Source organism: Bos indicus, chromosome 13, assembly GCF_029378745.1.
Source record: "Bos indicus isolate NIAB-ARS_2022 breed Sahiwal x Tharparkar chromosome 13, NIAB-ARS_B.indTharparkar_mat_pri_1.0, whole genome shotgun sequence".
NCBI lineage: Eukaryota > Metazoa > Chordata > Mammalia > Artiodactyla > Bovidae > Bos > Bos indicus.
This window is the reverse complement of record NC_091772.1, coordinates 64878412-64902882: the sequence shown is the minus strand read 5'-3', so window position 1 is coordinate 64902882 and position 24471 is coordinate 64878412. Positions and strand designations below refer to the sequence as shown.

Genomic DNA, 24471 nt, shown 5'->3' with positions numbered 1-24471 from the left:
GGAGAGACTTCGGACAAGTATTTGTTTTAGAGCTTCTTGTATGGTTTTAAATGGTGTAATTTTTGTAAAATGCAGTACTAACATGAATTTCCTTGGATTTTATCATCTAATTTACGTTGTTAATGCATTTCAGAGCATTTGCAATTGAAAAAAATAATCTTAGAAGTCTGGACATATAGGCCATTCTCGTTGCGTTTTGTATTTTAATTATAGGCATACACCAGACTGGGTCGTACTTGGTAGTTTTGATAGCGTGGAGGATTTCTGGATTTAGTGGAAGGAAATTGTGTTCAGCCGTTTTCTAAGAATATTAAAAAGCTGGGAGGAACTGTTGCAGGAGGTTAAAAAATTATGTTTATGGTAATTAATCCCTGAAGAAAATGATATGTTTGGCTTGTTTTGTAAAAGTTGAGGATGTGCTCGGGATTATTACTGGAAAATTTTAATTAAGCAGGGAATACATTTTTATATCACTTTTATATGCTCTATTATTGGTTATTTTGTTTATGGATTGTGATGCATAATTTCAGTTTTTTTATGTTCATATCTGTTAGGTGAAAAATGTGAAGCTTTAGAAACCATCATGGTAGTTACTTGGAATATATTGTTATACGCTGATTCCAGAAAACTCCAGACTTCTTTCATTTTTTTTGACATACCAAATGACTTGATTTTTGCATGATGAGTTTGGGGGTTGTTGGTACAATTTTTAGACGTGAAACTTGATTTTGTGGGCCAGTGTTTTCCAGGTGTTGAAATTCAGCGACAGTATTCATGGTGTTTTTATTCCATTTTGTAGATAGTCACTCCATCCTTCTATTGAATATTTTCTTCTCTAGATGAAATAGGAAGAACTGTCAGTAACGGTTGCGCAAAAGATGTTTTTAGATATCCCTGCCTAAAACGCAGTGACTATCTTCCATTTCTCTGATCTTCTGCCTGGCCAGTAAGTGCTTGATAAATATTTGTGGGAAAAGTGAATGTTGTTGTGTTTTAGGTCAACTAAGAAAAATCACTTATAGTTTTGTCAGATTTTACTACCACCACACATACACCTTTTGGTTTGCATAGAGTTCATTAAATTTAAAGCCTTAAAACCAGTAGTGAGGGTGAATGTGGTTGGCTAGATTAGAAGAAATATTGTTTCTTTGAAGTCTAAAGCCAGTAAGACAATGAACTTTGTTGGCATTTGGGGGGATATAAAAAATAATATAGTCTTTTTTGCAATTTTGCAAGAGCGTAAATATCATATTTAGAAATGTCTTTTTGATTCACTGCCTTTGAATACTGACTGGAGATAAATGAGAAAGTGGAGAAATATGCTATTAAAGGTTTATATCTCCCTCAATGTCAGAAAATTTGTTTTAAGACCGGTCCCAGAACCTGAAATGTGATCCATTTGGGGATGGAGACAAAATTAAGTCGATGAAGCTATGTTCTTTTTCATAATGCATACCATGATGTGGTTATGTTGCGTGTAGCATGGTGCCCGTTGTAATTGGTTCTCTATTACTCATCTTTGTGGTGAACATTCAAAGGGTGCTTATGTTTGTTTTCTTTTGAATCTGAAGATCTTAGATTGTACCTGTACCCTGGTTCTTGTGATCAAAAACTGATTAAACCAAGTTAAAATTCACTTTTGGATGTTTATTACCAAATGAATAGTGGAAATGGTCAAGTTCCTATCTGTGCCTTGGCTTCCTGGTAAAGAAGATTGTTGTCAGACATTTTATCCTGAAATTCCAAGTTTTTGGAATGGCTAGTAAATAAGAAAATCTGTCTTCTCATAATAATATGCTAAAATTTTGTAGCAAATATTTGTGCATGTATCTGGTATTTGTAAAGTGGAAACAAAGCCACTGTGAGTTAATCCTCAAGATAAAGTGCAAAAGTATACTAAAGCAAGCTTCTTGTTTTAGTTCTAAAATATATGAGTGGATTTAATGGCAAATCAAGCCCATTTTCTCTTTCCCTTAGCTCTATGAGAAGGTAAAACATGAATTTTAGATGTTTTGTTGCTTAGAATTGTTTCATTGCTTAGAATTGTTTTCAGTCTTTCTAAAATTCATTAAAGCTTAAGGTGATTGGAATGAATATTTCATTTTGGTATCCTACTTTTAGTTGCTTGCTGACATTTAGACTGCAGGAATGAGTAGGTTCCTAATGCTTCTATTAAACAGTAATGCTTCTATTAAATCATTGAGTCCCTTTCCAAGTGAGACGTTGAAAACAAAAGTACTTTAGTTCTCAGGATTTCTATTTGAAGGAAAGGATGTAGTACGAAGAGTTCTGAAGTTCTGGCTTCTAGCCTGAGCTTCCTGTGTACTTTTCTTTGGTATGGGATGAGGTGGAGCTTCTCTTTTGCTGAAATAGTGAAGATTAACAATTTATGTCTTGATTGATTTTGTAACATGTAAATTCAACATGTTACATACACTTCAGCTAGAGATTTGTCAAATTCAGCTGGTTCTTTTAACTTTTCTCCTTGTTTAGTAATTTTTGGCAACCCTGTAGACATTTTTGGGAGTAGATACAGCATGTTCCCTTTGGGCTTAACTGGCTGATACCAAGCTTGTTCCTCTGTGGGTGGACGTATCTTACTTACCTTCTCTGGTCTGAAAGGGAGGAGGCTGAGGAACTTGTTTCCCTTGCCTTCAGGGCACATGGCCTGACCCCGCCCCCCGCCCCCCCCCACCAGACCTTTTGAATTGGAATCTCCAGTAGGAATCATCACAAGTGCTTAACTAGAAAATTACCCTAGTCAAACTTGTACATTTAGGGGAAAAAACCTGCAATAATTCATGCTCTTCTTTGAACATAAACTTTATGTAAAGCAAGCTTTTTTCTGTTTTACATTGCCTTTTGTGACCTGTTAAACTACTGGATGTGGCTTTTTAAATAAAGAGTTTTAGAATTCTACACAAATTAGTATTGATTGTACAACTATTAAAAGATTTAACACAATGCTCTGGACTTTTGTAAGTGTTGTTTATGACATACAGCATAACTTTGTGGCAAAACAATCTCAGTGTTCTTTAGTAATTTGAGTGGATGTTGATGTTTATTTTAGCTTGTTCTTCAGAAAAGTTTGGAGTAACACTGAAACTTTTGAATATGTCTTTCCAGTGATGCATATTAAGCTCAGTGGTGGTATCTTGATCTTGACAGATAGCTAAAAATAGGCATCATCATTCTAAGTAGGCTTCTGTGGGTAATCTTAATACCTAACAGTGACAATTTTCTTCTACTCTTGAATATAGTTGTCTAATCGTTTGGTCATATAAATTGCTTGTGAATTGTTCATAACTTCACCAGTTTGGGAGAAATTGCAGTGAAAGATGAGTGATGTGTTTTTACTTTGGAAGTACTCTTAATATGCTGGATTTTTTTTTTTTAACAAGTTTCTTGGGACAAGTTTGGTATGTTAGAAGAAAAAAACTTTCCCTTAATATTTTGAACTCTGGTGGTTTTAACTAGGAATTACTCCTACAGCCAGAACTTTTACTTCATTTGTGTTTTTTTGTTGTTTGATTGCTATTTTGGTGCAAAGGAAAATATCTTGAAAGAGTAACGGCAGTAATTTCCATGAATACGCTTGAGTTGATGACTTAATTTGTCCAGTAACTGTTACTTTGTGAATTTGTGCTTTTTTGTAAAAATTTGATGGGAATCTGAGGAGATAGATTGCAGTTGGACTTGTGTTATGGAATTTTCTGGACTGGTTTAATCATCAAGTGATTAAAGCAATTACCAGATGTGAAGTTGAGCTTTGTGACTGTTTTAGTTTTCAATTGATTCATTCTTCTTGGGCTAATTTATGACACATTCTTGATGTGTGTAAATATATAATATTTTGAGAGAAAGCATTTGAAAGCAATACCAAATAATAAATAATAAACATGTGGGATTTTGGTATCTATATTTTTTTCTAATACTTCATAAAGATGTACTCCAGTGGTTTCATACTCGCCTTCGTAATATACAGTTCAGTGTGGCCTGTGCGTATTTTTGTGTTTCCTGCATTGATTTTTGCCTCCATTTATTCTCTATTGCAGTCTAAAAGTTGGTTTTAATTGGTTGCCCACAGGATTGACTTGACCTCTACTTCTTGTTAAGAAAATACATCTCTTGTTTTATCAGGTAAGAGAATTTGAATAGAGGGTTTGTTTTTATACAAAATAAAATGAGATAGCTTATTAAATAACATGAAAATACATATAATAACTGTTTTTTATTCTTTGTTTTTAAACAAGCTTATTTGAGGGATGGTTTTGGGGTGGATGGGTGTCTTGAACATTGTTGATTCCTTTGGGAGTCAGTTTCCTATGGATGCATTTCTCCTGCTGAATTCCTCATTATTAGGAAGTAAGTCGCTGTTTTCTTTCCTCGGTATCATTTTAGACCACCTACAAATAGAGGTGCTTATTATTGGTATGGTTTTTTTAATATTCCTTTGTGGAATAGGTAGAGAAAATGGTAGAAGTATATATGTCATATGTTTTAGAATACAAATTGACTTTAGATGGAACCTTATTGATTGGAATCTGACCCTCTTGTTAAATAACTAGGATATGCTCAAGCAAGATAGATTGAAATGACTCATCTGTCAGACAGGTACTTTGTAGCAGAATAGCAGATTTTATTTCATGTTTTTTCAGAACCTAAAACCTTCTCCCTTTTTGGATGGCTGTATGAATAAATCTTGTGCGCTACTTTGGTTTACTCAGCCCTTTTCTAGATGGTAATCTGGGCAGACCTTCAATATCATGTTTTCGTATGTACCTTGTACAGACTTTGACTAAATCCCCTCTCTCAGCGGCAGATGGTTTGAAGACTTAACTGTGTATGTCACTTTAGCCCTGTGTTTAATTCTTGGGACATATTAAAATTCTCATCTTACTGTCCTAATGCAAACTAACATACTCTTTGTCTCTCTCTCAAGTTTTGGGGATTTAGATTACCCAAGATGTTTCCCCCAATTAGTGATTAAGTGATTTTTGAAGTTGAATGGATTATTGTCTTAGCTTTGCTGTATAGCCAATCTTTTAGAATTAGTAAGGAACGAGAATTTGATTTAATGAATCAGAACCTTCTTGATGAACTTCTTAGAGACTGCTAAATAGTAAATAAGGGCAAAAGAGTCTATCAGTGTGATGTGTTTAGTATTAATTTTTCTTACTGATCCTTTCGACCAAAAATGAAAAGCTTCCCCCTCTTTTCAGATTTCTAGTGTTCTATATGGTTTTATTTTGTGTTTGCCAATCCATCTTTCTAGGTTAAATTTGAAAGTGGCTTTTATTTTTGTGTAGGTGTGTGTGAGAAAAGCGTCTGAAAGCCAAACAATGTATTTCTCTTGTGTACAGCAGTCGTAATATTGAGATATAATTGCAGATTTTGTTGCCTCAAATTAGTATTCATGTAATATTTGACATTGGAAAGCTGCTTTCATGGAGTTAGTATCCTTAGAACTTGCAGCAGGAAACTTTGCTCTTCTTTGTTCTTATTTGAGAAGTGATGAAGCCACAGCTCACATAATTTATCATTTTCCTAAGATCACAGAGCCAGTTTAATAGATTTATGTTTCAAAGTCGATTTTTAAAATGGCTTGGAAAACATCCTATGTTGTTGACCACATAAATTTCAAATTAATATATTTTTTCAGCCCCAAGAATTTGTTTTGGATCACTTTACAAATGGCTGCTTTTGCACTTATTCTTAGAAACTATACGAACTGAAATACTGAAATTTTATTTAAGTCTGGGAGAAATTTTTCTTTTTGATTATATCAAAATGGACATTATCTATGGAGATGAGTGAGCACCCAGAAATACCATAGGAGTTATGTTGGGTCACAATCACTGAATAAAGTTCATTCACTAGTTCAAAAACAAAAAATAGCTCTTTTTCATTATCAGCCCTCTCTGTGGGATAGACAAGACCTTATTAAATGAGGGTTTGAGAATGAGTCCTTGGACCTGAGTTTTAACTGGAACAGCCATGTTGAATGGCGCTGTAACCAGGTTCTACTTTTTGGAGTGATGACTTCAGATATCTAACATTTTGGCTATTTTATTCAGTATTTCTTTGGGATACTTAGTATGTGTTAACCTTATATGTAATGCATAATCCCATGTATCATTTTTTTAATAAAAATATTTTTTTAATAAATTGTTTCATCCTAGGGTGAAATATGGAACCACTTATTTGAGACTTGAATCTGCTTTAGTGTTATTTGAAATTCATTGTTATGAGATCAAGCCATATAGAATAATTTTACAATAGTTCTACAAAGTTATTAAGTTTATAAGGAAGATTCTGAGCCAGTTTTAACTATTACCTTTGACACATTCTTTGTATCTTTTCCCCTGTAGATAAACTTTGTTTCCTGATTTGACATGCACATTTCTTTTAAATCTTATTGAATAATTAGTGGCCAGACTGATGAAATAATTGGTGATTTTATTGTCCTTTGGTGGTTTTTTCCCCTGAAACTTTTGAGTCTTGAACTTTTAATTGTTTTCAGAATTAATGTCTTTTGGACGTTGAAATTGGGTTTTACATTGTAAATGGCATATAGTACCCAGTTTTTAGAATATCCACATTTTAAAAAATGACATTGCTTGTGATAGTTTAAGGGACTACTTGAGGGCCTAATACGGTAGCTGGTCATTCTTATAGCTGAAAACTTGGTGTGATAAACAGGAGTCTGACCTGGCCGTTGCCTTTTCTCATCTGCAGGTGTGTGTGGTTTCAGCGCAGCATGGCTGTGGTCATCCGTTTGCAAGGTCTCCCAATTGTGGCGGGGACCATGGACATTCGCCACTTCTTCTCTGGATTGACCATTCCTGATGGGGGCGTGCATATTGTAGGGGGTGAACTGGGTGAGGCTTTCATCGTTTTTGCCACTGATGAAGATGCAAGGCTTGGTATGATGCGCACAGGTGGTACAATTAAAGGGTCAAAAGTAACACTGTTGTTGAGTAGTAAAACGGAAATGCAGAATATGATTGAACTGAGTCGTAGGCGTTTTGAAACTGCCAACCTAGATATACCACCGGCAAATGCTAGTAGATCAGGACCGCCACCTAGCTCAGGAATGAGTGGCAGGGTGAACTTGCCTACAACAGTACCCAACTTTAATAATCCTTCACCCAGTGTAGTTACTGCCACCACTTCTGTTCATGAAAGCAGCAAAAACATACAGACATTTTCCACAGCCAGCATAGGAACGGCTCCTCCAAATATGGGGGCTTCCTTTGGGAGCCCAACGTTTAGCTCAACTGTTCCGAGCACAGCCTCTCCGATGAACACAGTCCCACCTCCACCAATTCCTCCAATCCCAGCGATGCCATCTTTGCCGCCAATGCCGTCTATTCCCCCAATTCCAGTTCCTCCTCCGGTACCTACAATGCCTCCTGTGCCTCCTGTGCCCCCAATTCCCCCAGTCCCTTCTGTGCCACCCATGACCCCACTGCCACCCATGTCAGGCATGCCACCTTTGAACCCACCACCTGTGGCACCTCTACCTGCTGGAATGAATGGCTCTGGAGCACCTGTGAATCTGAACAATAACCTGAACCCTGTGTTTCTGGGTCCATTGAATCCTGTTAACCCTGTCCAGATGAACTCGCAAAGCAGTGTGAAACCACTTCCCATCAACCCTGATGATCTGTATGTCAGTGTGCATGGAATGCCCTTTTCTGCAATGGAAAATGATGTCCGAGATTTTTTCCATGGGCTCCGTGTTGATGCGGTGCATTTGTTGAAAGATCATGTAGGTCGAAATAATGGGAATGGATTGGTTAAGTTTCTCTCCCCTCAAGATACATTTGAAGCTTTGAAACGAAACAGAATGCTGATGATTCAACGCTATGTGGAAGTTAGTCCTGCCACAGAGAGACAGTGGGTAGCTGCTGGAGGCCATATCACTTTTAAGCAAAGTATAGGACCTTCTGGACAAACCCATCCCCCTCCTCAGCCACTTCCCAGGTCAAAATCGCCCAGTGGGCAGAAAAGGTCAAGGTCAAGATCACCACATGAGGCTGGTTTTTGTGTTTACTTGAAAGGGCTGCCATTTGAAGCAGAAAACAAACATGTCATTGATTTTTTTAAAAAGTTGGATATTGTGGAAGATAGTATTTATATTGCTTATGGACCCAATGGGAAAGCAACGGGTGAAGGCTTCGTAGAGTTCAGGAATGAGGCTGACTATAAGGCTGCTCTGTGTCGTCATAAACAATACATGGGTAATCGCTTTATTCAAGTTCATCCAATTACCAAGAAAGGTATGCTAGAAAAGATAGATATGATTCGAAAAAGACTGCAGAACTTCAGCTATGACCAGAGGGAAATGATCTTAAATCCGGAGGGGGATGTCACCTCTGCCAAAGTCTGTGCCCATATAACAAATATTCCCTTCAGCATTACCAAGATGGATGTTCTTCAGTTCCTAGAAGGAATCCCAGTGGATGAAAATGCTGTACATGTTCTTGTTGATAACAATGGGCAAGGTCTAGGACAGGCATTGGTTCAGTTTAAAAATGAAGATGATGCACGTAAGTCTGAACGCTTACACCGTAAAAAACTTAATGGGAGAGAAGCTTTTGTTCATGTAGTTACTTTAGAAGATATGAGAGAGATTGAGAAAAATCCTCCTGCCCAAGGAAAAAAGGGGTTAAAGATGTCTGTGCCAGGTAATCCTGCAGTTCCAGGAATTCCCAATGTGGGAATGCCCAATGCGGGATTGCCCAGTTCAGGAATGCCCAGTGCGGGACTGCCTAATGCGGGAATGCCCAATGCAGGAATACCTGCTGCGGGAATGCCCAATGCGGGAATGCCTGCTGCAGGAATGCCTAATGCAGGAATTCCCAGTGCAGGAATGCCTGCTGCGGGAATGCCTGGTGTGGGAATGCCCGGTGCGGGAATGCCTAGTGCAGGAGGTGAAGAGCATGCCTTCTTGGCTGTAGGATCTAAGGAGGCCAACAGTGGGCCTCCATTTAACTTTCCTGGTAATTTTGGTGGGTCAAATGCCTTTGGACCACCACTCCCTCCTCCAGGATTAGGAGGGGCCTTTGGTGATGCTAGGCCTGGAATGCCTTCAGTTGGAAATAGTGGTTTGCCTGGTCTAGGACTGGATGTTCCAGGTTTTGGAGGTGGACCAAATAATTTAAGTGGACCAGGATTTGGAGGGGGCCCTCAGAATTTTGGAAATGGCCCTGGTAGCTTAGGTGGCCCCCCTGGCTTTGGAAGTGGGCCCCCTGGCCTTGGAAATGCCCCTGGGCATTTGAGTGGCCCTCCAGCCTTTGGTCCTGGTCCTGGCCCTGGCCCTGGCCCAATCCACATTGGTGGTCCTCCTGGCTTTGGATCTAGTTCTGGAAAACCAGGACCAACAATAATTAAAGTACAGAACATGCCCTTCACTGTGTCTATTGATGAGATTTTAGATTTCTTTTACGGTTATCAAGTGATCCCAGGCTCAGTGTGTTTAAAGTACAATGAAAAAGGTATGCCCACCGGTGAAGCTATGGTGGCTTTCGAATCTCGGGATGAAGCCACAGCTGCTGTCATTGACTTAAATGACAGACCTATTGGCTCTAGGAAAGTAAAACTTGTATTAGGGTAGCTGTTCACATCATTCTTCATAGGGTAGATATAGTCTTCATAGTGCTGTGATTAATGCATTCAGATTGTTTTTCTAGTGTTTCCAGGTTAGAACCTGTGGATTGTTTCAATTGCATATAGATTGGTTTCCATGACATAGAGTGTTGGTTGACTGTTTACAGAAGACTCACTACCGAGATAAACATTGCTGTATGTTATAGTAAAGCTGTCTCGAGAGAACACAAAAATGATTTTGGCATACCATTAGAGAAACCATTTGTAAAACTCAAATGACCACATAAAGCTTATCAAGGAGTCTAGATTGGTTTTTGTTTTATACCATATGGATGAAGAAGATAGAAATGTCAATAGAGCTCATTAAGGGTGCTCTTGCCAGCTGCTGAAAAATAGAAGCTGGCTACTCTTGGAATTTGGTTCAAAGCTGGACAGATTTGCTTTGTTATAGGGTCAAAGCATTGTCTAAAGTTCTCGTTTTCTTTTAAAATTGAATAAAATCTCTGTATACAGATTCACTGTATGTACCTTTATTGCTTCTTGAGGGTTCTTGCTGTATAGACAGTCCTGCTTCTGAAGTTGCTGCTTTGTTTGCCTCATTGACTCATTTGTAAATGAGCAGAACTGCTTTGTTGTTGTTTTTCTATTATAAAACTCCACACTTGGTTTCTGCTATAACCTTGAACTTTTAATTTCTATTGTCACACTTAAAACTGTGTGGAATAAGACATTTGCCACAAAAGTAAAACAGAGTCCTCTACCTACCAGAGCCTTTTTGGTTTGACCGCCGAGTTGTAGTTTAGTCAGTTTAAAAATCGTGCCTGTTGTTTGGACGGCATAAAAAACCAGAAACCACTTTCAGTAATCATTGTTTAAGATGCCTAAGTTGAAATCCTGCCCAAGATGGACTCTAATGTTCTGGCAATTTCCTCCTGTCCCAAATTTATCTGAAATGACTTATAAAACTAAATAATCGTCCATTCATAAGAAAGCATCATTATATATAGGTTTTTAAAATTGAAGTTGCAGTTGTTAGTTTTGTTAACTATTAATAGTGTGATAGGAAAAGATCCATAAACTAGCCCATAGATTGATATGTACTTAATCCTGTTACTTGGAGGCTTTTTGGTCTAGTTGATTGATCAGGAGCCTGTTTGCAAAAATTCTAAAGAGTACAAGTGCCGCTGTTAGAGGGGAGAGAACTGAGACTTCTTGCCCTTTCATACTTTGGCATTCAGGACACTAAGGCAGGAGGACCACATGGGTTCTGGTTGGTGAGTGTCCTTGTCATGAAAACATTTGCCTTACAACGTCCTACTCACTGCCGCAAAAGGCTCTACTTATGGTTACTTTTCTTAAAATGCTCTAAAGATGTGTCACATATTATAAACGGAATGGGAGATTGGTGAGATATCATGAAAAACAAATTTGTCTTTTACATGGGCCTCTGTCTTGGTTTGAAACATCCCCAACATTTCCTACAAATCAATGTACTTGTAAAGGGGTCAGCCTTTTAAAAGAAGTATTTTCTATTTAAGAAAAATAGTGCCTTTTTGGTGTTGCAATTCAGCAGAACGCTTAAATACAGCGTCTCTTGTAATTTAGAGTTAAGAATGGCAACAGTTTCATTTGTGTGGTAAGATTTGGAAAGCCTTTTCATCACTACAATCTTAGAGGATTGACAGTACAGGATTTTTTGTTTAGGGAAAGGATTATTTAGACTTTCAAAGATGAGATGGCTGTGTTGTGGGTCTTTTGGTAATTCACGAATACAAATTTGCTTTGACAGATCACTAGATAATTGCCTCCTCAACTAAAAAAGCAATATGTTTATATATGCTGTTCAATTTAAGTTTTCTGTTAAGTAATCATTTCTCATTCCAAAGACAGAGAGTGCAGAAAACTTCAGCACTGCTTGGGAATCTTATTTCAACTGCAGATTTTTTTCCCAATTGGAAAGCTATTTTCATTTTAGAAAAATGGGTTGTTTGAAGATGAAAGTCTTTATTTTTCACAATTTATTTTGGTTATGTGTTCATAAATTCTTATTAAATATTTCATATACTTCATTGCAACTACTTTGTTATTCGTACATTTTAGATAAATGCTAAAAAGGAAAACTTGATTTCATTGTTTACCAAATTAAATAAATTTTAAAAATAGTGGTTTGTGTAGAAATTGGAGAGAATTGTGTTTCATATTTGGTCTCACAACAGTGCTTCTCTTGTTGTGAAATGTAATTAAATACTTTGCCCTCTGGAACTTGATTTTTGTGTATCTAAGACTTATTAACATAGTGCTAACTGCTAAGCATACTGTTCATCTAGTTCTGATTGGAGTTTGAGTTTTTAAAAAATTCTTGAAAATATGTTCTGTGAAACTATTCATACCTCTCTTCCTGCAAATTTTCTCCTAAGAATAAGGTTTGGGATGAAAATTTACATTATTTTCTCATTTGCTTTGTATGGTATGAAGGATTTGTAAAGCTTTGCTCAAAGTTTTGTGCATTTGTTAACACTATCATGATGTTTTCAATCTTCTGTGTAAACTTTATTGCCTGTTTTTGGTGACTCTGACATTAATAGAAGAGAAACTTTTAGATTTAGTGGGTCCCCCCTCCATTTTTTTTTATGTTTTTTTTTTGTTTGTTTGTTTTTTAGTTTAAAGGGTTAGTGAAATCTATAAAATGTATTTTATAAATAAGCAAACTTGTAAACTTTTCTTGAACTTCAGTGAAACATTTAGTTCCAAAGCAACATTTGGAGGTGTGTTCTGTGTGCACTGTAGTTTGGATGTAGAATTAGTGGCTTTTTTTTTTTTTTAACAACACTATTAAGTGATAAGTTTCTAGTTTTGTGCTTCAAGTTGTCAAAGCATTGATAGTGGAAATTCCATTAGGAAACTTTATTTGGAATTTCAGAGAGTAATACTCAGTGTAATTAGGTCAGTCTTAACCCACTGGATGAAAATATAGGGCTGTGTATGGAAGTAAACAGACATACATTTTGGATGGAAGTACCTTGGATGAAAATAAGGATGCACAAAAGCCTTAATCAAGCTGAGTCCCTTTTATTGGGTTCTGTCATTGTGTACAGGTGTGGGTCAAGTGTTTAAAAATGAATCCACCAATCAGTTGAAGAACACTTTAAAAATGAGTAAAGAAGATGTAAAATTGCTGCTAGTTAAATTTTCTGGAAGAATTTCTGGCAGTGATTACTTTAAAAAATTATTTCCCACTCTTGCAAACATTTAAATTGTTTTACTGGCAGTTCTATAGTAGTCCAAACTTTAGAAAGCAGACCCAATAAAATGACTTATTGCCAATATGGCCACAACATTGCCAGCAAAATACTGCCTTGGCTTCATTCAGCAGAGACTTTTGTTTTTATAGATGAAGTCTTGAATATTGTTCAATAAACTTGTCACGAAATAAAACAGGCTGATGCTTTTAATGCTTTAACTGCACAGACGTACTCTATTGAGCTATACCATTAGATATTTTGGAGTCTTTTAAAAACTCTTGAAAATATTTTGTGCCTTTGGAAACGTGGCTTTGGTGATCTTGGAGATAACGATTGTTGCTTATCCTTGTCTGCTAATGCTGAAGTATGGAAAGAAGAGGATACCTGGAACTGCAGGGAGGAATCTTGATTCTAGGTCATATCTGTGGTATCCACTTTTTCAGACTTACTATGTGTGTTTTGCTAGCAAGCCACTTTTTTAATGTGGACTGAGAAAGAACTGGAAACCAGATGCTCCTTTTCATGAAAGGAGTCTTAAAGGGGGCTGTGAATTTTTTTTTTTTAATGGTTAGGAAATGGGAAAAGAAATATTCAGAATATATTGTCACTTGCACATATCTTTAAAACTTTGTTTTCCTTCTTTGTTTTTGCATGAGTATGTTAGGTATTTGAAGTGGGGAAGTGGGGCTAGAAATCAAAAATATTGCTGGTTTCTGACACTGATGCTCTGATTTTGTCCATTCCACGTTTGTTCAACTTCTGGAAAAAAATTAGCAAATAAAAAGTTTGCATAAACTCCATAGAGTCTCTTTAAAAAACAAAAAACTGAATTGGAGTTGCAGAGAAAATAGCGGGCTGTTCCTTTTAACCAGAACTCTTGAAAAATGTTTATAACTTTTTTCTTTATCTTAAAAGTTTTAGCCTGAATTTGAGTTTGAATTCCTAGCTTGTTTGAGAAAGTTTTAGACTAGACGTAATAAATTCCAGATAGTTGCTGAGCTGTTTTTAAAATCATGACAGTTTGACTAAGCATTTGAAAAATTACAGAATGAAATCAGCTGTTTGGAATATCCAGAAATATCTAGAATGGTCTTTACCATCTTAAAAGGGTGGACTGTGTGCTAATATGTCTCCTTTTCTTGCTCAGGAGAGATTACTAAATTTCTATAACTCACGGTTGTCTGCTTTCCATTGTTTTACAGCAAGTAATTATCTGTCAATTATGTACATTTCCACCATTCTCCTTACTCCCAAAAGTGGAGTTTTTATGGGATATGGTAGACTCCAAACTTAATGGCTATTCTTTTTAATTAAAAAAATTGCTTGATATTCCGCTTCTTCTTTTTAGCATGGAATCTGGTAGATGACATTAACTTATTTTAAAATGCTCTTGGAAGAGTGTACTCTGGTGGTGGCACAATCCTCTGATGCTGTGGTGACTTTAGGGAACCTGTTCAACCAGTAAGCGGGCTCATCTCTTGTTGGTGCCTGCTTGTGTAAATCTTAATTCTTCACTGTGCTGTTCTTGGATTTGTTATTGGTGCCTTAGCTATTTTGTGCCAGAGGATCTCACAAGCATATGGCTCCTTTTTTGCATCACCATAACTAGCAACTAGCAACCAAGGCACTGCTTTTCTACATACTGTTCTCCTACTGAAGGGGAAAAAGCCACCTGGGGCAAACATTCCAGCCCCAGCGACCAAAGGGCAGCACTCTTAAAACTCCGGAGAAAGGAAAGTAGTGCTCATTAACCATATTCCATAAATTCTGTTGAGAGCCCCAGGAACCTCTCGCCAGCAAAAATATTGACCATCAGGTCATAGAGACTAAGCAAACACCAGCTGTAGAGAAGTGGGTAAATAGCACAGCAGAACATTGGAGTTGGCCCTCTAGCTGCTCCAGACATCTGGACTCGGATTTTAGTGACTTAATAGTCTCTTATCAGTTTTCCTAGTCAACCGATGGCTTGCCGTTTCATGTCAAGCAAAGGAGGTGGTGCCTATTTGGGGAAAATAGAGCCATGACCAGGCAGAGAACATAATTCAATATGGACAGAGTCAGAGATGTTAAATAATCATAACACATCCCAGTATTCCAGTATCACACTGCTCCTTGGTGTTCGATTCCCTATTTTGATGCTGTCAATTTTCCCCTTTTACATGCTTATACAGTAAGCTTGCCTAGTAACCAGCACTATTAAATTTTACTTAGACTGAAGCCCCCTCACCGCTCTCTGTAACCCTAACTTAATTGAGTTGGAGTGAGTGTGAGTTCACCTACCACTCTTGATTAGTGAAATAAGATTTGTCATTTATGCATTTGCGCTACACATCAAATGTAACCACCACATTGTACAAGAAGTCACTTGTTAGCCCTTGCAGAGTGGGAAAGTCTTAAGGAAGTTCAGTTACTTAGGGTGGTCTTAAACCATACTAACAGGTGGTATTGCTAATTTCCTCTTTTGTCTTTTGTTCCGCACTTCCCTATGTGTTGGGTTGCAATACAAAAAATGTCATATCCTTTATACATAACTCCTTTCTGTGGTGTGGGCCCGGGAGGATCCCTCTGCTATAAATCTGGCTTAGGTGGTAGAAAGACTTGCATTAGTTGCATTACTCTTACTGAAGTAAATAATGCTAATCATCTTTGCTTCTCTGACCACTGAATTGGCAGGTTGGAACTGGAAACATATTTTACCGACAGTTTCATATGGATATACAGCCTAGCCATTTAACTCATGCTAAGTAAGTGTTTTGTGCAGTGTTGTGCATCTAGCACTTACACATTGTTTTGGAAAAGGGAGTATAAAAGATAACCTGTTCTTCAGTGTCTTAAAGACTTAAATGACTTAAAAAAGTCTAAAGACTTAAGTTTTAAATGATACAAGTGCTCAGTTGTGCTTGTATATATACAAGGTATATACTCATGACCCACTGGAACTTTCAATAGATAAAGGGATTCCTAACCAGTTGCTAAATGGTGGGACAGAAACAAGTGTAATGGAAGCCTTACGTGTGATCTCTTAACTAGGGTTCTTGGGGACACAATATTTGTTAGTTTAGTAGAATGAAATGATTGAGGCAACACAGTGGCAGTATCTCAAATTCTGCCTGTCCTGAGAGCTTTTAAGTTATCCCATAACAGCATAGCTTGAGGTTCCAGCAGCCTAAGTGGTATGACTGAGCTGAATGGTCTGCAGGGCAGGCAGACAAGGCAAGCGTTGGTTCTAGGGATGTGTTGACCTAGCCGAAGGCCAGAATCTTTTCCCTTTTTAACAGTCTTTTGAGTATCTGCCAGATTACACTTTTTATAAACAAGCTGTCTAAGAAGACATTGATAAACACTTCAGAATTGTGAATTTCTCCTTCAACTTAACCACTTACATGCATAGTAGTTATGCATTCCTTTCTGGGCTTAGATACATTTCAAAACAGTCTTAGCTTTTCTGTGTAAAATGTCTACCTTTTAGTTCTTGTTCTTAACCAGCACTGTCCAGTAGAATTTTCTGCAGTGGAAGTGTTCTCATCTGCACTAATGCAGTAATTGAATTATATGTGACTAGTGGCTACTGTACTGAGCAGCACAAGTGTAGAGATCTTGGGCAGCACTGTCCAATAGAAAAAAGAATCAGTGTCATTTAAAATTTTCCAGTAGCCACATTTAAAAGGTTGAAACAAGTGAAATTTAAGGATATAATTTATCCCAGTAGATCTTAAATGTTACAATTTCTTTAAATATACTCAATACAAGATTATTGAACTATTTTACATTCCTTTTTTTGTACTAAGATTTCAAGATTCAGTGTATATTTTATAGCACATTATGACTTGAACTAAGCATATTTTAGGTGGTGAATAGCCACATGTGGTTCAAAACTACCCTTTCGGACAGCCCAGATTTACAGTATAAAAAAAGTTATTCCCTGTCATTTCTCTCTTAGTTCTGCTGCCTCTTTCAGCTGTTTCTTCACTTTTGGGTGTTCAAATGTTGTTGCATTCCTGCTCACTTTTACCCCTCCTGTTGTGTTTGCAGGTTTGTTTTTGAGAGCTTGCCTCAGTTACCTTTCTTATTCGTTGCACTGGAGGTTAACTAGGTGACAGCTTTATATTGTAAAAGCCCTGATCCTGCAACCAGCAGCAGCCACAGAGCTAGAATCTCCCTCCACCCACACCCCATCCACAATGGCAAGTGGGCAGATCCGCGTGTGTCTGTAATGTGTGTTCATTTTTCAAATCCTCATTTTAACTTCTCAACTTCCCTAACATAGAAATTCTGCAGATCCACCCATCTTAAGTTCTCCTGTGTATGCCTTGTAAATTTATTCCAGTGAGGGGGCTTACATTATCAACTGTAGGTAGGACTCAAGGGCTCTGGTTCTGCTGCTTTTGTTTATTAACTAAGCTCCTTTTGTGCCGTTGGTCACATTGCACACTGCAGATGCACAAGTTCTTGTTGATGTCCTTGTCCTGGAGATGCTGAGGAAGGTGGTCTAGTACTGTTGTCTCAGACATACACTGCAGGCAGTAGAGGCAGATGTCTCATTTAAAGAACATGGATTAATACATAGATTCCAGCAGGGCAGGTTGAAGGCAGAAGTGACTGCCCAGTTGGTGTTCTTTGAAATTTTGGGTATAATTCATTTTCTGAAGCAAATTCTACTTTATGTGCTATATTCATGCTTGTAATTTAAAGTTTATTCCTTTGAAAAAATGTAATAAATATGGAGTACCAGTGTCTCCATTCCTGCCTTGGCAGACAAATAACGAAAGAAAACGTGTGGTGGATGCAGAATTATTTTCGATCTGTGTGCGAAGTTAGTGTAGATGGAGGCCACATGAGCCCACTGCTCTTTCAGTGGCCAAGTGGGTTTTGGATTGAATTGGATTACAAAGTGTGGGATGTTGGTAAAATGGGTGGAAACCACATCCTCAGGGAGTCAAGTTGTGGTTCACCCAAGTTACTGTGTGTCCCAGGACTAATCATTTCCTTTCTCTGTCTTCAGTGGGATTAATAGGATTAATGAACAAAATGGGATTAAGTTAGATAATCTCATTATATCTGGTTTTAAACTTCTGTGAACCCAGCCATTTCATTTCTTTCTGGAAATCTGTAGTTAATTTGAACCTTGAATGAAACACCAGTGGAACTAAAAATATTGGTCTGGCTATCGCTTTATGGCTTTTCCTGAGTGATAGCATTTTCACCTTTAAGCTTGAAGATTTCATTAGGAGAGGAAAGGGTCTTCGTTTCCCTTGCTGTTCCTTTCCTGCCAGTTAAGTTCTCTGGAGCAGGTAGACCAGAGATGTCAACCACCAAATAGGTAATTAAACAGTAAAAGGAACCATTTATGAGCACTGAACAGAGGAGCAGTCAACACATGTAGGGCACTTTCCACAGTTGATCCCATTTAAGTCTCACAACGATCCTGTAAAGTTGATGTTATTATTATCCCCACTTTACAGATGGAGAAATCCAGGCAAAGAGAAGCAAAATAACTTGCCCAAAGTCTCTTTGATAAGGGAAAGAATTAAATGATCATCTGTCTGTGTGACTCGAGGCAGAGCCCCTCCTTTCCTTAGCTGTTTCCTGCCTCTCCTTGACCTTTGGGGGTTGGGGTGCAGGGAGGTGCATGATGCCATTGGCATCACTCTTCTCATGGATCCTGAGCCAGCTGGGGAAGGGGCTCCAACCTTGTGCCCATACTCCAGTTGCTCATTTTGAAGTTAGAAGGTGGAGGCTTTGTTTAAGCTCATTCAGTCATGAGGAAAACCTTCCACTCTGATACAGCCTTATTTTGCTTTGAAGGCTGTGTGTTCCTTGGTTTGATTCCTTCCCCATATTCTCTCCTTAAGCTAGATTTCCTTTGGAGAGTTGGACACAAATGGTTGGATTTGCCCGTATTTGGACAAGTCTTTTTGGGACATTGGCGTTGGATCAGTGGCTTTCAAACTTCTTTGACCGCAGAAATATAGCAGGATGAGAAACCCTGCGACCATTTACTATACCACATTTTCCCATTTTTCACTTTTTATATAAACATGCATATCTTAAGCTTTTTAGTATTGCCAAGTACTGCATGACAACCAGACTTCTTAATATATGGATCTAAACCAAATTATTGTTTATGATTTTAGTTTATAAACACAATTTTAGTAGCCATTAAATGAATAAAGAATTTTGTAGTAAGGCTTTATCTATTTGGTTCAGCTTGTGACACAAGAGGACTGTCCCTTAGGCTACTGATTTAAATTTGGGGGATTCCTGAGTTACAGAGGGAGAGGCAGGGGTAGAAATACTTGTCCTCCTTCATGTCCCTTGATGCAGAGAAGGAAAGGAAGAGTGGTGGCGGTGGGTGTAATTTGTCTTTTCAATCTTACGAGAAGAGAGTATTCCATGAGTGGTCTTCTCCCCATTGGGAGCTTATGGAGACCTTCCTGATGGGTTTTCAAGATTTGATCCAGCATGTGAGCTGCTGCAGCGTGCCAAGGTAGGCAACAGGAGAGCATGGCCCTGGTTTGTGAATGAGTGATCCTGCCATACAGATGGGTGCTCTTTTCTTCCTCACAGCCTGGAAATAGGGTTGAAGGCTGGTGCCTTGCCTTGTTAGGCTTTTGGGAAAGGAGGAAGGCAGTGAAATAACTCCTGAGTGTGAAGGACTGATGAGTTTCAGCTCGATTGGCACTGAATTGAATCCATCTGGATCCAGGAGGAAAGATCTGTTCTTGGTTTATGAAGAGCCAAGTTAAAATCTCACAAGGTAGGGGTAGGGGAAGCCAAAGAAAATACAGAGTGAGTTACTCCAGGTTGGCAGACAGTGGGATTCCCTATCAACAGTTGAGTGCTAGTTAACTGGCTCAAAGGGGAAGGGAAGCCCTGATTTTAGCATTTGCCCGGTTTCTGTGGTTCAAACTTTTAAGGAGGCCACCTACTTAGAAAATTTGTTTACAGTCCTCTCGTAAACTATACAACCCTGCCCCAGCACACTACTGCAAGCCTCCCTCAGGTGTTTTGAATTCCCATTGTGTGCTCAGATCTGTGCCCTGTGACATAGATACTGAAGCAGTATCTTCTAAAGAAACTTGTTATTTCATTGACAGGCCAGGAGGGTTGTGTGGATCGAGTATAGTAGTCCCGAGTGAGAAGTTGAGTGCTGGAAAGATCATGACAAGGGGACATTTGAGAGCTAGACTTGAAGGATAATAGTAACAGCTAACGTTTATTGGTAATAATAGTATCTGAGTCTGTACTAAGCATCTTGCATACATTATTTATGATGATGTTCTTTTTTTAGAAATAGATAATACCTCCCACTTTACACATGAGGAACCTAAGATTTAGTGAAAAAGAATTCTGCCCAAATTGCATAGATGAGACATTTTGGTGGGTGTGTAGTAGTATCATTGTGGCTAGAAAGGAGTAAAGCCAGTACTTGCAGCCTGGTCACTTCACTGCAGAACTCATACTCTTGCCCACTGTATCATATCACTATTAATAGAAGAAGGAAGGTTCTTTCAGTGGAGAAGGGTATAACTACAGCCCAAAGTCTTGGGACTAGATGGGAGTCAGCATATTTGAGTTCTAGTCCTCATTTTACTTACCCATGGATGTCTCTTTACCAAATCACACCTTTCTTCTTCGTCTTGAATTGAGAATCAGATGATCACTCAGTTTCTTTTTATTTCTAACGTGAGTTTTAAGTTATAAAAATGAGAGTATAGTTTCTTTAAGGAGCAGTGGGAAAAGTATCCTGTCGGTATGAGGCGTGGGAAGCTCTAAGTTTGGCTGGTGATGGGGTAAGCAGAGGAAAGCAAGCTACAAGGGCAAATGAAAGGAATGAGACTCCCAAGTGGTGGAAAGCAGAAGCAGAAAAAGTGGTTGCTGAACACTCAGTTGTTTCCATTTGCAATTCCCCAGGTGGAAAGATGTGAATTGTGGGTGCACAGAGAGAGAACAAGCTAGTCTTTTGTATTGGATGTTCCTAGACTGCTCACTTCTCCCTTGATGGCTTTAGCATCAGGCCAGGGCTTTATTTGGGTTATTTCTGAGGATCCTTAAGTTACCACTCCTTTCTTTTAGCATTAACTTAGCAGTTATTTATAAAGCACCTGCTATGTATGAGTCACTGGAATGGAAATAAGACAAATCTGGTCCATCCCCTGTTGAATTTATAATTTGGTAGGGGGAATAGATAGTATGCAAGTAAGGTACACATTTTGATAGGTTTGTGAGAAGCTGGGATTTGTTGGTTGGAGTCAGGGAAGATTTCTGACTTCACCGTGGAAAACAGATGGGAAAGGACCAAGAGTGGAAATGGGGAGACCAGTTAGATGATTACAGACATCCAGGCAAGATGCACTGATTCAGAAGCAAGTACACAAAAGACCTGACAAATATTAGCCAGATCTCTTGCAAAAATAAATGAAAAAATTCTTGAGATTCTTTTATTGACACACTTAAATCTTATATTTAATAAAGTTTTATAAAATTCCAATCTCTATAAAGGATACTGAAAATCCCATGAGATTAATGACCGTAGTTGAAAAGTAAATGCGATTGGTGTAAAGTATTTGGCTGTTAAAGGGATATGAGATAGAAGAGTGACACGGACTAGTTTTAACTGTAGAAAATTTCCAAATGGGCAGGTTTGGAGATGAAATTTAAAGGAGACAAACAGGATTTAGGAGAATAAACCCATGCATTTGAAAGTTTAAAGGCAATATGACTCAAAGGATGGAAAACTGCACATTATAAAATTAGCTTATAAGAAGCACTATGAGAAAGTAAAAATCAGATTTGTGAAAAAACAAAACTAGTTATCCAGGAAGCTCTGACCTCTCAGAATGAAAGCCAGCCCTGTATGCTTCTGAGACAGATATGGGCCCACAGCACTCCGATTGTGGTTTTAGTTTGGGCAGAGAAGAAACAAACAAGATTAGGACCAGCTGTGAAGAAGGTGGTTTTGGTAACAGACCAGAAATAGAAGGCTCTGGCCTACCAGAAATTGAGGCCTGGCACAAGAGGAAGCTCCTTACTCCCCCCATGTGTTTGACTCAGCTCAAAAGCATCTTTTTCTGGGATCTTTTAAGAAGTTATAGAGGGGAAGAGCCACAGGTCCAGTTGTTGTCTATAATCTTACCACCACAGTTAACTGCTGCTAATGCTCTTATAGTTCACTCAGAGTATCAGGAATAAACCTGTAGTCTTCCATTTAAGTTTTTCCCTCATCATTGTTTTATTTAAAAAAAATTCTTTTGATTGTATCAGGTCTCAGTTGCAGCACACAGGACCTTTGTTGCATCATGCAGATCTTTCATTGCAGTATGCGGGCTCAGTAGTTGTGGCAAAAGGGTGCTCTAGTTGTGGCGCACAAGCTTCGTTCCCCCATGGCATGTGGGATCTCAGTTCCCCAACTAGGGATCAAACCTGTGTCCCTTGAATTGGAAAGCAGATTCTTAACCACTGGACCACCAGGGAAGTCCCCTTCCATTTTTCTCCCACTCCCTAGCATTTTATTACGAAAACTTTGAACAAACAGAAAAATTGAAAAAATTATACAGTGAATTCCCATATACCCACCGCTTAGATTGTATAGTTTAAAATTTCGCATATTTTACTACATCTATCCATTCCATAAATCATTTTAATTTTTGGTGCATTTCAAAGTAGTTGCAAACATCAGCGTACTTCACCCATAAACATTTCAGTATGCCTTGAGTTGAATATAGTTTATGAGTTTTGGGACAGAGGGTTGATACAATTTACATATAATAAGATGAATATAACTTCAGTGTACCATTAGATGAAAAGGGCAAATACACCTGTGACTCACATTCCCATCTAGGTAAAGAACTTACATTCTCCCTAGAATTGTCTTCTGCCTCTTCACAGTTAATACCTGCTTTTCCCCTGGGCAACAGGGGAAGAACAATCACTATTCTGAATTTTTTTTGTAATAGTTTTTGCCTGTCCTAAAACTTGATAGAGTGTAAGTGCATTTTATGCTTCTGATTCATTCATGTTGCAGATATGAATAGTCTGTTTCTGTTTTTGCTGAGCAGTTTTCTCTTACATATCCAAACATACCGTTCTTATACTGATGGATACCTGGGCTGTTTCAACTTTTTGGCTATTATGAATAAAGCTGCCATGAACATTCATGTACAAGTCTTTTCGTGAACATAATGTTTTTATTTATTTTGGATAAAAGACTAGGACGTGGGTGCTCTTAGACTAGGTATGTGTTTGGTTTTCTAATAAGCTCCCAGACCATCAAAGCAGTACCTTTCACACCTTCGCTTACACCGTGTGAGGGTTTCACATCCTTGCCAAGATTTGGCGTTGTCAGTTTTTTTACTTTTAGCCATTGTGACGGGTAGGTAATAATATCTCACTGTGGTTTTAATTTTTATTTCCCTGGTAACCAGTGCTATTAATGACTTCTTCCTTAGATTATTTCCAGTTCATATGTTTTCCTTTGTGAAGTATCAGATCAGAATTTTTTTTTACCCATTTTTTAAGTTGACTTGTCATTTAACATTGAGTTCTAGGAGTCCTGCCTCTAAATTGTAAAGGCTAGTTTGTAGAAGAGTACAACTTTTGTGTTACTGCCTGACATTAGTTCAAATGGAAGAGGCCTGAAGGTTTGAGTTGAGCAGAAGCTCTTAATCAGTGAATGTACCTTTTAATCAGTGAATGGTTGAGTACCAACTAAGCACTAGTATTAAGGATGCAGAAATAATACCTACCCCTAGCTCCAAGGAGTCCAGATTATGAAGGTAGACAAAAGTAAAAATTCTGATGTAATGGTTTCAACATTAAGTCACTAAATATTTGCTGAGTTCTTACTATAGGATGGGTACTATTGTAGGTGTTATACATAAAGAGATAGGCAAACCAGACATAGTTCCTACTCTAATACAGCTTATTTATTTTCTGGAGTATATATGGGGGAAGTATTCTTGCTTGGAATCTCCCATGGATGGAGGACCCTGGAGGGCTAGAGTCAGTGGGGTCCCAAAGAGTCAGACACAACTGAGCGACTAACACTTTCACAGGGGGGAAGATAGTGCAGAGAGGCTCTGAAGTGAAGAATGAGATGGATGTTGAGTGTATGTGGATCAGAAATGAAACCTGTCTGGAAGGTACATAACAAGATGATGAGTTAGGTGAGGGTCAGCTCTTGCAGGGCCTTGTAGACTGTGGTAAGAACTTTGGATTATTTTATTTTGAGCATTTTGGGAAGCCATTCCAGAGTTTTAAGCAGAGAAATGGCATGAGCTGGTTTCTGTTTGGCTGATGAATTTTGTGTGTGTGTATGCCTGCATGTGTGCACATGTATATACAGAAAAGCTGCTGAAGAAACTGCTGCAGTCATCCACAGGAGAGAGAAATCCGACCTGGGGAAGGTGGGCAAGACTTCGGAAAGGAATAATGTCATAGCATAACCATGGATGACAAGGCATTTGCTAGGGAAGAAACTCAGAGGTATCAGCAAGTGTGTGTGGCTGTGTGTGTGTTTGAGGATCAAGAAATAGCCTTCAATGACTAGTTGGGTCGGTGGTAGAATGACAGGAGGTAGAACAATCAGAAAAGGCTTTGAAGGTTGCATTATAGA

The 24471-nt window shown here is 38.3% G+C and overlaps 1 protein-coding gene across 11 annotated transcripts in view; it reads left to right on the top strand.

The window, feature by feature from the left end:
- CPNE1 (copine 1) overlaps positions 1-24471 on the top strand; it is a 37774-nt gene that overhangs the window by 1402 nt on the left and 11901 nt on the right. For 2 of the 11 annotated variants that reach the window (XM_019972328.2, XM_019972323.2), the window contains exon 1: positions 8326-8555. The exons of 1 other annotated variant lie outside the window; for it this stretch is intronic. In XM_019972328.2, coding sequence (XP_019827887.2) covers positions 8541-8555 — 15 coding nt within the window. In that variant the 5' untranslated portion in view covers positions 8326-8540. Of the gene's footprint in view, positions 1-839; positions 947-4055; positions 4141-6738; positions 10130-24471 lie in introns of those variants that run through there. 8 more of the 11 variants (XM_070801572.1, XR_002182016.2, XM_019972330.2 and 5 more) reach the window with 8 other exon arrangements.